The 13,541-nt window shown below is 50.6% G+C and overlaps 1 protein-coding gene across 3 annotated transcripts in view; it reads right to left on the bottom strand.

Annotated features, from left to right (window-relative positions):
- LOC140248163 (mitogen-activated protein kinase kinase kinase 3-like) overlaps positions 1-12,862 on the bottom strand; it is a 54,479-nt gene extending 41,617 nt beyond the window's left edge. For all 3 annotated transcript variants that reach the window (XM_072328649.1, XM_072328652.1, XM_072328651.1), the window contains exons 1-2: positions 12,726-12,862; positions 631-710 (exon numbers count right to left, since the gene is read on the bottom strand). In XM_072328649.1, the coding sequence (XP_072184750.1) occupies positions 631-634 (4 nt within the window). In that variant the 5' untranslated portion in view covers positions 635-710; positions 12,726-12,862. The remainder of the gene's footprint in view (positions 1-630; positions 711-12,725) is intronic.
- Positions 12,863-13,541: the final 679 nt, after the last annotated feature.

The following is a 13,541-nucleotide window of genomic DNA, read 5'->3' as shown; positions in this document are numbered from 1 at the left end:
AGTAGTTTTGAGGTCAATATTAATAGGATTGGGAGAAGTCAGAGTAACATGATGAAGCTGGATGGCCAACAGCATAAGAAGCTGAAGGAGCTGGAGCCCTTGAACCTGCTAGTATGGGTCAATGCCACCAAGCTGATTACTCACATGCTAAAACACGGACGGTTCAGCACTTCCAAATGGTTCCTATGTCTGTCAAAACAAGTTTTCTTTGGCAACCGCAATGCGATTCAAATCACTGTGTTTCTCCAGAGCTACAAATAGTCTTCACCTAAATGAAGAAATAAGTCTTCTCTCAGCACCACAGGAAGGTGCATGTATCGTGAGGCTCCATCTGAAGCTGAGTCACAGAATCATCAAGGTTGGAAAAGACCTCCATGATACTCAGTCCAACCATCCATCTACAACCAATATTTGAATGAAGCTTCCTTGGGAGAAGAAATAAAGGGAGCGAAGGGGCTCGGCCCAGAATACAAGGCAGATTTGGCATGAGGTTCCACCTAGAACACAACCCACTGATACTACACCAAGCCATCTTGGCAATGTCTCCCACTCTGCTGTCATGAGTATTAACCCCAACCAGAATTAATAGGCTGCAGAGAATTAAGTGCTTCAGGGGAATCCAATTCTTACCCATCTTTCCATCTACATCAGGCCTCCATTCCACCGGTCCCAGGCACTTGTACCTTATCCTCTGCTTTCAAGCATCCAACCTGTAACGACAAACAGACACAGAGTTTACAGATGGATTTTGACATGGCAACTGGGACAGAGACTGAACAGAACCACTCTTCACACAGCACTTCCCCACCATCCCTTGGGCTGGCAGAAGGAAGGGCAAGGAATTGAGTCCATCCTCCTCTACACAGCCCAAATGTTATGCATTGAGTACACTACAAAGCCCGTACCTTTTCCAAAATATCTACATATATATATATATATATATATGCTACAAGTCTCCTTGTGTAAGAGGATGCCAGATCCCACTTATAAGAGTGGAAAACCTCACTTCAGTCTGAACGAAGGCACAGCATGCAAACAACAAAAGTGAGACGTTCACCCTGAAGGAATGGCTGCAAGCAGGGATTGAAAGGGTTTTCTGCAGCCGCGGTGCCTCAGTGCTGGCAAGCAGGAGGATATTTATCCAACCTATTTTGAGAGAGACAAGCAGGAAGGGAAAGCGATAAGACAGCGGTGAAGGCAGAGAAGTGAGTGCCACAGAGAGCGCTGCTCCTTTCACTGCTGCAGCTTCCTCCTGAGACAGCACCGCTCACAGTGAGCTCCACTCTGCCCGTTTTCAAGGCAAGGATGAAGCAAGGAAGAAATAATGGGCTCAGATGGGTTTAAAGTCTTATCTTGAGGAGGCTGGTCCACGCCGAAGTGAACTGAGAGAACAGAAATGCACCAAAAAAATCAGTGTAAAAACTCCGGCTGATTGTAACAAGAACAGGAAACAGCTCAAATCCTCACTGCTTTTGCTTCCAAAATTGATGCAACGCTTCCAGCAATTGAGCCGCGCTCAGAGTTTGCTCCGGGGCCATGTGCAGATAGCCTGGATTTAACCCTACATTCCTGAGCCAGCCCAGCTTAACTCCGCCATCAGTGTCACAGTCAGGCTTTTCCAATGGCTTTTTGGAGAACTTTCGGACCTTTGCAAACTGATTCTAGTCACAGAAGCACAACTAGAAGCTTGATCTGGTGGGTGGCAACCAGCCTACAGCAGGGGGTGAAAATAGACGGTCCCTTCCAACCCAACATCTTTAAGGTCCCCTTCATACCCAAGCCATTCTATGGTTCTGAGATTAGCAATCAGCTCCCAGGGATGCCAGGGCAATGCAGTGCTTACATTCCAGGTATGAGCCGTGCACGCAAGGGACTTGGGCCGCTCCGATCTGCTTGGGCAACTGCCAGAGGAAACCTCCAAATAGATGCTCTCACCTACAGAGGTTGTGGAGTCTCCTTCTATAGAAGCAGTCAAGGCTCATCTGGATGCCCACCTGTGCAACCTATTATAGGGGCCCCGCTTTGGTGGGGGGCACTGCACCCGATGGCCTTTTGAGGTCCCTTCCAGTAGTCCCAGCAGTACCTCCTCATCCCAGCCTGAGCTCCACTTCATACATTGGTTTGAAGGTGTATGGACACATCACTGTAAAACAATAACAAGCCACGGTTGCCCCTAAAATGTGTCTCAGCTGGAAAGCTACTCAAACTAGCATTGCTAAAATTGGGACTTTCCTTGTTTTTTTTAATCAAGCAGCGGTGAACAACATGTTGGGCTCAGAGCGTTTAACAAGCAAAGAGTCAAGCGGAAAAAATCTCTCCTTTTTTTTTTTTTTAAGAGTTGACCACATTAACTTTCAGCAAGTTTCCGGGAGTCCTGCCAGGGCGCTGGAGTTTTGTATACTACGGAACTGTTAAAAATATTATTGTAAATGTTATTTTCAAAGAGCTACAGAGGCCAGGGCTGGGGTAGCGTTAAAAACAACGGCAAAGCGAATGAGATTGTTTGAGCTGGGAGAATACAAACGTAGGCATGTGGGTAGCTTGGTCAAACAGCCCGCAGGCTTGGCCAAGAGGGATTCAAATGCAAAGAGTGGTTGAAATATCAAAGATTTCCTTGGATTATCATAGTCATAGAATGGCTTGGATTGGAAGGGATCCCAAAGATCATGTAGTTGCAATCCCTTGCTGCATACAAGGCTGCCAACCACTAAATCAGGCACTAGGTTAACAAGAATTGTTAGATTTTGGGGACACTTGAGACATTCCCCATTCATATGGCATCTTCTGCTCATCCAAACCACACGACACACAGTGTGGTCAGAAAGAAGCCATTCAAGCTTGCAATCCTATGTTTACGAGCATGCAACAGGGATGGACCTTCTGCAGATGTGTGTAACCAGGGCCCAGGTTTTCAGGTTTATCTCATAAGTGACCTGAAGGGACAGAGGAGAAAAAAACTTTCCTAAGGCTGCAAAGCAAGGAGTGACACGCATGCACGCCAACAGCTCACATAAGGAGGAACCCAGTGCTCTGGAATACACTGCATGAAAGCCAACAAGGAATTTGATACGAACACACATCAAGCAAGGATTTTCCTTCCATTTTTGGAGCACAGCAATTTAAAACAGCTTAAGAATCCCCCAGGTAGGCCGCCAGGCTTCATGTCCTATCCTGATAAAAGCATGAAAGCTGTTCTGCCACCCCCCAAGGCAGCCTACTTGCTAACAGACCCACTTTCCCTCATTCCCAGCTTCCCACTGACATCTCACCTCTCCCACAGTTTGCCCTACCAGCCCTCATAAGCCACCATTAGCCTCCACTGGCTGCGATCAATAGGCCTCTCAGCTGGCTGCCCTAACAAGCTGCAGCCTCAACCCTGTGGCCCATATGCATTCGATTGATCAAAACACAACTTTCCAATCCGCAGAGAAGCTGAGGGCTCAGACTTAACTACTTTCTGCTCTCTCAGCAGCTGCCTGGTCATTGTAGCCTGCCTGCACCTACGAGGGCGGATAGTGATAGGACAAGGGGGATGGTTTTTAACTAAGACAGGGGAGGTTTAGGTTGGATATTAGGAGGAAGTTTTTCACCCAGAGGGTGGTGATGCACTGGAACAGGTTGCCCAAGGAGGCTGTGGATGCCCCATCCCTGCAGGCATTCAAGGCCAGGCTGGATGTGGCTGTGGGCAGCCTGGTCTGCTGGTTGGTGACCCTGCACATAGCAGGGGGTTGGAACTGGATGATCTTTGAGGTCCTTTTCAACCCAGGCCATTCTGTGATTCCTATCAGCAAGAAGAATAAGCCCCATGGCATGTGGGGAGTCCAGGACCAGAGGATCAGCCCTACAGTCACCTCAAGACCCTTTTCACAGCTCCAGAGTACAGGAAGGGTTGGGACATCTCCCTCAGACACACAGTGTGATGTTTGGGTGGTCCTGCACAGAGCCAGGTGTTGGATTCAATGATCCTTGTGGGCTCCTTCCAACTCCCAATGCTCTATTATTCTCCGATTATTTTCTTGCTCACACCACTTCTGTTGCGTAATTCTGAATCTAGATGAGACCAGGGGAAGCCAAGCTCAACAAGCACTCAGTGGCAAAGGAAGATTAAAATGCATGCTGTGTTTCTGGGTGAAAGGAATGCATTCCTGCATAGCCCCGGGTTATTGCCGTCTCCAGTTTGTGCACACATTGATGGGGTGGTGATGAGATTATGAAACAGGAGCACGTGGGTCAGCTTTCACATAAGATTCATTCTCCTTGTCCTCCTGACCTGCAGTATCACATGAACTCAAGTGAGCTTGCCTTCCTGTGTGTGACTGTCCACACATGATGCAATGTGAGCCATCAACAGTGCAGGAACCAGAGCAGGTAGCACCAGAGCAGGGAAATAGGACCTGAAGACCTTCAGAAGAGAGGAGCCCATCAGCTGCAAGAGACCACGGACCAACCCTGGACTGTCAGAGCAACACCTTCAAATGCAAAGACTGTCAGAGCAGCAGTTGCTCAGCTGCTCCCAAACCAGGTCATTTATTAGGCACAGCAGGGAAACAGTCAGCTCGTCTTCAGAAGAGAGCCCTGAGAAACACTGAGCAACTCAATATCGATTCCCACGGCCCAGTTTCAGACAGACAGAATTAATTTCCAGGATGGAAAGGAACATACGCCTGCATATCAAAACAAAATACAGGAGCCTTTCCAGTCCTTCAGCTGCATTTGAATGGAAACCAGAAGGCTATCCTGACAGAAAGACTTCAGTTTTCTAATTAACTCTCCCTGTTGAGTATTTAATGCCGCTAATTGATGATGAGAGGTGGTGTCCAGGCATTATTTGCAGTTGCTTTTTAAATCCTTAGGCTAAGATTTCTCCAAATGAAACAATAATAAGGCAGACTTTCTCCCTGCGTGCGCTGTGCCCTGCTGTAAGTCCCCCCCTCCCCACAAGATGTCTGCTGGAGGAAAGGAGGTGAAGCTCATCTCAGGGCTCATTTACAAGTGTTGGAAACCTTCCTGGAAAACGTCATCTGTGATACTGTCACTTCCATGCAACGTGCCAAGAAAAAGACCATCGGTGCCAGGGACATGGTGTGTGCCATGGAACACCCGGCCCCTACCCTCCTCGCATATAGGGGAAAACTCCTCCTGATTCAGCAGAGCACCAAGGGATGTCCCGTAACACCAGCAGGGAACTACATGAAATGCAGCATGGTGTTGAGATACTGACCAATAATGCCAACACACAGCCCCAACGTGGGGTTACTTCCAGCAAAAGCTTCTCCCCGTTGGCAAAGCAAGCTTGGCTGCTCACCTGTATCACACAACAAACCTGGTTCCCGATCCCCAATGTTGACCTCACATCACTGTTGACCAGGAGACGCTCTTGAAGGCAGCAAAGTATCCTAGATGCAAAAGCCAGCACAGTCCCAACACAGCAAGGCAGCACACGCCTTGATAAGAAATTTCTACTCCAAACCCCTACCTACGTTCTGCATATGCTCCAAATCTTCCCTGAATTAGGTAAGGACAGGACCCGTCCCTTCCTACCCAACACTCAGTGACTGCAATCTGTGAGTTGCTAAGTGCTCTGGGCCACAAACGAAACCGGGCTGTGTGAAACAAAAGAAAAGCAGAGGTACGTATGCATGAGGCTGTGCTATGGTTACACATTCTGAGGAGTAATAAACGAGGCAGTGCTGATGGTCCCAAAGCTCCGGCTTGAAACTGCAGCACGGATCTGTTTGTCATAGCAATAGCATTTCCACCTGCACCTTTCCTATGTCTCCTCCGGGAGCCTTCACGCGACGCCGTCATAGACCACAGCAAGTAGAGCCCAGGCCAGCTGTGCAGATGTCTTGCTGGCTGACCTCACCTTGCCAAAAAAGATTCTATTTTTTTCCCCTAGCATTAGTTTTCAAACCACCTACTCGATCATACGCATCAAGCACAATTAGCTTATCCCCAGAACATTCCAAGATAGGCTGATGCCTGCAGAAACCGAGCTGCGGCAAGTCAACGGGAAGGCTTGAGGCACGCAAAGAATGCTGAGTCTGATTTACTACCAGATCCTCCTGCTGCAAGCAACTGGTGCACATGCAAGTGGAGTCACGTGCGCAAGGAATCCCACACCTGCACGGGCTGCTCCATGGTACCTCCAGTAAATGAGTCCCATCTGCTTGACAGCCCATTCATAAAAACACCCCAGGGAGAAAACCGCGCGCCAGCAGGGAGGTGGACGATATGATCTCATAGGACCTTTTCCATCTCTTAACTTTTATGCTTAGTCACAGAATAAATATCTCCCATGGTGTGAAGAAACGTGCTGGCTTTGCTCGCCTGCTCACGTTGGCAGAGCACTGCCCTCCAAAGACATCTCCCTTCCTGTTGTTATTTCCTTCATGCTTGCAGGATGTGCCCAAGGAGAATTAAGCTGAGGAGGACTCGCACGTGGTCCTTCAGCTTCAATGAGCTCTAAGGCACCCCAGTCAGTCCATTCATTCCTCTCCCAGCAGCCACAAGCAGTGCAAGAACCTCGTTCCAGTATTACTGGACAACCCGCACTTCTCAAGCACTCAAGCATGATCCTGTCCAATAGAGAGAAGCATCCTGTCCAGCAGAAAGAAGGGGGCAATGATGCAAGGGCTTGGGGAGTCACGCAACCTACATCTCTTCTTGCAACTGGATGGGCGTCAGTGGATGGTGAAGCAACACTTGCCAGTCACAACACTGGAAAGAGGGCGGAAAGTAGTAAGTTCTGCTTTGGTTTCTAGTTCAGATGCTGGGCCAAGGGCTGATCCTGAGCATTGCAAATTCTCACACGATTTGGTGTTTTTCATGAGTAGCCCGTTTCCTGGAATCACATGATTACATCAGAATCCACACTTCCTTATTTTTGATTAAAAAGAAGTACTTGCAGATGTCAGAGCTGAAGAAAGAAAGGTAAGTCAGGAAGTCTGGAATGTTCTGAGTTCACTGTAATTAATAATTTCTTTCTTGGAGGAAGGAATGGGATTCAGGACTCTTTCTCCACTGTTATACCATGGAAACCTTACACTGGGGGGAATGACTTAACCTGGATGGGCTTCAACACACCCAAACATCCCCACCTGTAATTCACAGATGAGAAAGCACGGCTTTCAGAGCAACACTTTCCCATACACCACAAAGCTCTCAAAGATCATCTGGTATCAACCCCCTGCTATGTGCAGGGTCACCAACCACCAGCCCAGGCTGCTCAGAGCCACATCCAGCCTGGCCTTGAATGCCTGCAGGGATGGGGCATCCCCAGCCTCCTTGGGCAGCCTGTTCCAGTGCATCACCACCCTCTGGGTGAAAAACCTCCTCCTAAGATCCAGCCTAAGCCTCCCCTGCCTTGAGGACTAGCCCTGCTGCAAAAGCCTTCTTTAGCTCTTATGCATCCCATACCACGCTGGTGCAGCCCTGCTGGGCTCAGTGCTGCCATGTTACAGCCATGTGAGCTGCAGCTAATCACGGCATGAAGTCATGAACTTTGTCCCTGCATCCGCATATCCGCAAGCGCTGAGAACAGAAGGCTGCAGATCACAGTTATTTCCTTTTCTGCGTAGAAAGAAATCATGACGATCCAGAAGGCTTCCACCTACGGTCTGCTGCGCTGTGATGTGAAAAGGGCAGCAAGGTGATGCTTTGGATAAAACCAGTGCTCTTTGCCCTCGGTGCTCAAAGCTAGAGAGCTAAACAAGATGCACGGCGATGAGAAGCCAAAGGAGAGCAAAAACTCCTCTGAGTTTCTGCATTATCTCACCTTTGAGATTACGAGGAAGCGAACACAAACCTGTTCAGTCACATTGTTCCCGCTCAGCTCTGGCTTTCAGCCAGGCAGTTACGCCGCTGCAATTACACTGCTGTATTCCCTGATAGATGTGCTGCCCCCTGTGCAGCCCCAAGGGGGACATTCCCCCCTCTGCATGCTCAGAGGTGCTGCGGTACAGCTGCTCCCCCTGACAGGCTGTAAGCTGGGCGCAGAGCCCACCAAGCATTGGGGGTCCTGCCGTTATCCCACAGCTCCCATTCCCCTCCACCTGATGCTCCTCTTGCACCACTTGGTTCTCAGGGATGCGAGCGTTGCTCTTTACAGGCTGAGCAGCCCAAACCAGAAAGTGACTCAAATAATGACTTAATAGAAAACAAAATAAAAAGACATCAGGTTGACCAGACACTAAAACACAACTTGCTAACAGCCAACATCAGGTTGGACGGGGCTCTGATTTCTATGATTTGCATTAGAAGAAAAATGCCACCCGTGTTTCCATGCCTGTTGAAGCGGAAAAATACAGCATGCAACCCTGCGGTGTTATTGGTTACCTTTCCTCTTTGAAAGGCAAAACAGAACAACACGGGACATGCCACAAAACCCAAACAGATGTGGAAGTCACAGGTCTTTTTCTTTTTCCCCTTCTTTTCAAATGAAAGCAAGTTATTTCACGAAGCAAGCTCAAAAACCCAGCTCACCCATACAAAGAAATGGGTTTGGAAATCCCCCTCCCTCCACCTCCACTGCTATTTGCTAAGGAAACCGGAGCCTTGGCCCCAGCCAAAATAATGATCTCAGCCATTCTTAAGAGAACCTACAGCGCATTTTCATGAGTCATGGAAAGCAACAACTCGTTGCTTTGGTAATGCTAGGTAAGCAACTGCTCATCCATCCACAACCACACACTTCCAGCAGTAAGTCGGAAAGCAGACTGCTTCTTGATGGCTTATGTCAGAAACGGCCCCGAATGGAGCCTTGCAGCACGGCTGCCTTGTTTTATAGGATTTAGCAGACAGGTTCTGTGGTCCTCATCACACACGACAAATGGAGGGGATGGGGTCATCTCACAAGCTGGAGCATACAGACAACCTCCTGCCTACCAGACCAAAAGCCAACACCGCAGGCTTGTAAGGAGCACAGGTTGCTTCATCCTACTTCCAACCAGGGACTACACAGCACACATACATCCGTTCAACTCAAGGCACACGGATGCATTAAAGACATCCTTCAGCTTTCCTCAGTCTCGAACCAAACTGCTTCCTCTTCTCATTTCTCAAGAACTGCAAGGACAGCCCAAAGGATGCCAACATGCAGTTAAGCAGAACACAGCTGCGTCTAAAACACCCTCACCCCAGCCAGTCCCATCCCGAAGCACACACATGCAGCCCTTCCCCTCGCTTCTCCACCTGCCCACCTCTTCATTAGGCACGATGCAGCTCCAACACACCCTGATGCTGGGCTGAACCCAGACAGCAGCAATTCAGAGCTGGACCTTGTACTCATCCAATAAAACCAGTGATGCAACAAACCAAGCACAGCTCAATGCAGACTCTATTTATCTCTTATTTGCCACCAGCACCGTCCAAATAGAAATAACTGAAATATTTTGCATGTTTCTCTAATGACTTTGGCTACTCTGTTACACCAGCAAGGAAGGATTAAGACCAAAGAGCAGCAAATGCATTCCATTGGTTTATTAACTGGGTGCTCAGGTTTCCCAAAAGCTGCTCAGCAGGCTGAGAGCCAGGAGGACTGCAGTCGGGATTGGGTTGTGCTTCCATGCTGAATGCAAACCAAAGGCATTGAGGCTGCAGTGAGAGCACCCTGTACCAGCAAGGAAAGCCTTCCAGGAGCTCGACCCAGCCTTGTGGCTGTATGGAAGGATGCACGTTAAGCAACCTGGTCTGGTGGGTTCTTGCCCATGGATGGAACTGGACGGTCTTTGAGTCTCCAACCCAAACCATTCTGGGATTGATTCACCTCAGCAGAAGCAAACCCAACCCTCCCACCTCCAAGTACCACACAGTCATCACTCGCAGAGCTGCCAGACCGCTTTGCTGCACGCTCCCAACCCACACCTCCTTCCAGCCACCCATTTCCGCATTGGCTGCATCATCTCTTCAGACATCAAGCTGAGCAGTCAACCCACCAGCATCACCCACAGACAGATAACACTATTGGCTGGCCTTTGCAATGACCCAGCATGCAGAAAAGGGACAGTAGCCCTGAGGGCACACTCAGGTTAGAGGCCAACTAAAAAGTACTTAAATCAGAGTTCCTGTCCACACATGTATTCCAATCCATTCACCTTGACCACCAGCTACAAGACCTCACCCTGCTCCTTGTCTCTAAGCTGTTCTCCCCAGCTAAGCCTTGTTATATGCAAAACTTCCAAAGTCCTATAAGGGATCTTTGGGCACCTGCAAGGCTCCAGAAGAGCAAAAAGCCTTCAAACAGACCAGATTAACTCCAACGCTCCAAGACAGCCTTAGGAATACAGGAGCGGTGTTTAATCACCATCTGAGCGCTCAGGCTATCCGAGGGCCCGGCCAGCACACACTGTTTGCACAGCATCCCACGCAGCAAGCAGCTCCTTCCAGGATCTGGCCCATGCACGGCGCTGCCCGGACTTTGTCCTGTGCTGTTTCTCCGGCTCCAAGCCAAGCTCCAGCTCAGCTCCTCCCTGGGTTTCAGTACGGCGGAGGTTCATCTGCCCAGATGGTTTTGCAGAGTGAGGAGCACAAAACCAGGGGAGTTTTTGTCAGAAACGCTGATTTAATGGTAACCAGAGTGAGTTTTAACTTGGGAGAGGACAGGATCTATGAGAGACCCAAAGCCGCTTGGTCTCCACTACTATTGATATGAGGATCTTCCGAAGCCAATGGGACGATGACATCCAGCAGCACGCCCTGCCCCAACCACAAAGACACAAGGCTCGACCCCAAGCCCTTGCAGCCCACCTGGCCAAATGCTTTTCCCCCAGCAGCTGCAGCACCGAGGGACCAAATTCCTCCCTATGTCACCATTATGGCACACCACGGCTCCTGGCATGGCGGCACAGGGAAGGCTCATCACTCTCGTTCTGCTTTCCTGAGCAATCCATCCTCTGCAGGGAATCATCCCCCAGTAGTTTTGGAGCAGAAGGCAGAGATTTCAGGTTGGTTATCAGGAATAATTCCTTCTCAGAAGGAATGGTGATGCAGTGGCAGAGTTGCCCAGGGAGGTGATAGGGCCACTGTCCCTATAAGTGCTCCATAACCATGGAGAGGTGGCACTGAGGGACGTGGTCAGCGGGCATGGAAGGGGTGGGTTGATGGCTGGATTTGATGATCTTTGAGGTCTTTCCCAACCTTCATGATTTTATGATTCTATTTTCTATTCTTCTGTTATTAAAGACGAGATGGGGACAGTGATCGGGCAGGGCAATGGTTGGGTTGGCCACCGGTTGCCATTTCACTGACTAATAAAGAGATTACTTGGCCAGATGGGATCAGAAGTGTGAGGAGAGACTGAAAAGAAACCAAAACGCCAACAAGACCACAGCCATATGCACTCACACATTCCTTCACAGATGGGAAAAGCACTCATCTCATCTCTCCTGCACGAAAGCAGCACGGTAGATGGCAACCCAGTGCCCAGTGCATCACACAAAGGCGGCATGGCCGGGCACAGCCATGGAGTAACCCTGCATCCCACCTGGTGAAGGCTAAAAAGGCACCTGGAAGGAGCATGTAGAGAGCCAAGGAGGCAGCAGGGAGAGAAGAAAGGGAGCCCTGCTGGAGCCACAGAGCTGCAAGGATGCTTTTTCCTGGAAGGGCTCCTTGAAAAACGTCCCATCACCCACTTTGCCTCCCAGAGCTTAAATGGGAAAATAAAGACAGCCTGGGGATACAGGGTGATTGTGCCAGGTTAGGGATCAGCGGGTTATTCAGAGCTCTTCTGCAAAGACTGAGGAGAGCCTGAGGGCTCTAAGAGGGGAAACAAAACGAATAAGATTCCATATTCCCCTTCTTATGGCTCTATAATGCGTTTTCCATCTCCCCGGTGCACAGCTGACATTCTGCACATGGCTGCGCATGCTGCGCTTGGCTGGGATATGTGCAGAGGGGAATGGGAAGGAGCGAGCCCAGAACGCATCGCCTGCAGCTGGCAAACACCAGCCATCACAATGCAGGAGCTGAAGGGCTCTGCTGCCTCCAGGGACACGCAGCCCCCTCCTGTGCTGGATGTGGGGATACACAGAGATTTGTAGAGAGAAAAAAAAGAGCGTTTCCTCGGAGCAGATGAGCTGGCTGAGCTGCCACTGAAAGTCTTGACTTTAATTCCTTTCCCACTGCAGCTCATGACCCTCTCACCTCCCTGACTCACTTCCCTCCAGCAGCAGCTCTGCAACAGGAGGCACAGAAGTGAGTCCTGCCAGCACCGCTGCAATCCCTGCCATCCCCACCGGGCCCTTCCCAACAGCAAAACTCAGAAAGCAAAGCAAGTCCGAGCTGCATGCTCACACCAGGATGCGCTGCCAGCCCGTAGCAGCGTATGGGGAGGGATGGGGAGAAGAGAGCAGTTCCCGTGCTGCTGTAGTCCATCAGCTTGCAGGCTCTGTACGAAAAGCCACGCTGCATCTCTTTGCAATGAGACCGATGGAACAAACTGCAGTACCAGCACACACTGAAAGAAGGAAGGTGCAAAAGAGCCTGTATGCCCGCATCCCAGCAGGCTGGCAGCCCACCGAGGAGCTCCTACAGGGCTGAGAAACCCTGCTGAGGCACAGAGCAGCAGAAACCCCAAAGGCCTTCCATTGTAAGGGCTGTCCAAGGGATGGGCAGCAGGGCTAATAGTATAGAATAAAAATGAAAGAGCCAAAGCAAACACAGCCCGCAGCCCGGCCGCACGCACGCACCGCCCGCGGAAAGAGCCCCACGTCCCCGCAGAGCCTCACCCGAACGGAGAGCGGCTACCAGCGGGCAGCCATGAGCGGCGGATCCACTCGGCACGGCTGCAACTGGAAACGGCACGGCTGGATCCGGAGCGGCGGCGGCAGCGGGACGCGGGGCGGTGCACAAAAGCGGGAGGAAGCGATGACGCGCGGAGCCGCCGCCGCCAATGGGGGGAACGGAGAAGGAGCGGAGCCGAGAGCGGAGCCAAGACCGACGGGGGGCGCATCGCCGAACCGAGCCGCCAGGGGGCGCCATAAAGCGCTGCCCGGCTTGAGGGCTGTATGCTGGGACTGGGGGTCGTGTTAACGGGGGAGGGAGGGACCAGATGGGGAGTGGGGCATTGGGGTGGCTCTCAGCTGGATCAAAACAGAATGCACACCGTAAAGGGCCAACGCACGCCGTGGCCAATGCAAGTAGGGCCTGAGGTCTGCAATAAGGATCCCGCTGGGTGGAAAGAAGGAGAATTTTGCAGACAGCAAAGAAAAGGAGCAGGAGCACTTCTCTGATTGCGTCCCTATTTCCACACTGAGTTGCAGAGATGATACAGGAAGAAAGTCAGCTTGAAATGTTGGTGGGGAGAGAGAAACGCAGGCAGAAATGCAGGCAGAAATGCAGGCAGAAATGCAGGCAGAATCCTAACCACGGAGCCGTTCCCCTGGAGGTTTACAGGGCTGCCAGAAAGCTGGAGCTGCTGCCTGTGAAGGCAATAGGAGCCCCAGGCAGGGACCCCTCCGGAGAGCTTCACGTCTCACATCCTCGTACACAATCGCGTGACCTATTAATAAAATCCATAGAAACCGATTCTGTATACCAAATAA

The sequence above is a fragment of the Excalfactoria chinensis genome, chromosome 2 (assembly GCF_039878825.1).
Source record: "Excalfactoria chinensis isolate bCotChi1 chromosome 2, bCotChi1.hap2, whole genome shotgun sequence".
In the NCBI taxonomy this organism is placed as follows: Eukaryota; Metazoa; Chordata; class Aves; order Galliformes; family Phasianidae; genus Excalfactoria; species Excalfactoria chinensis.
This window is presented reverse-complemented; position numbering and strand designations above follow the sequence as displayed.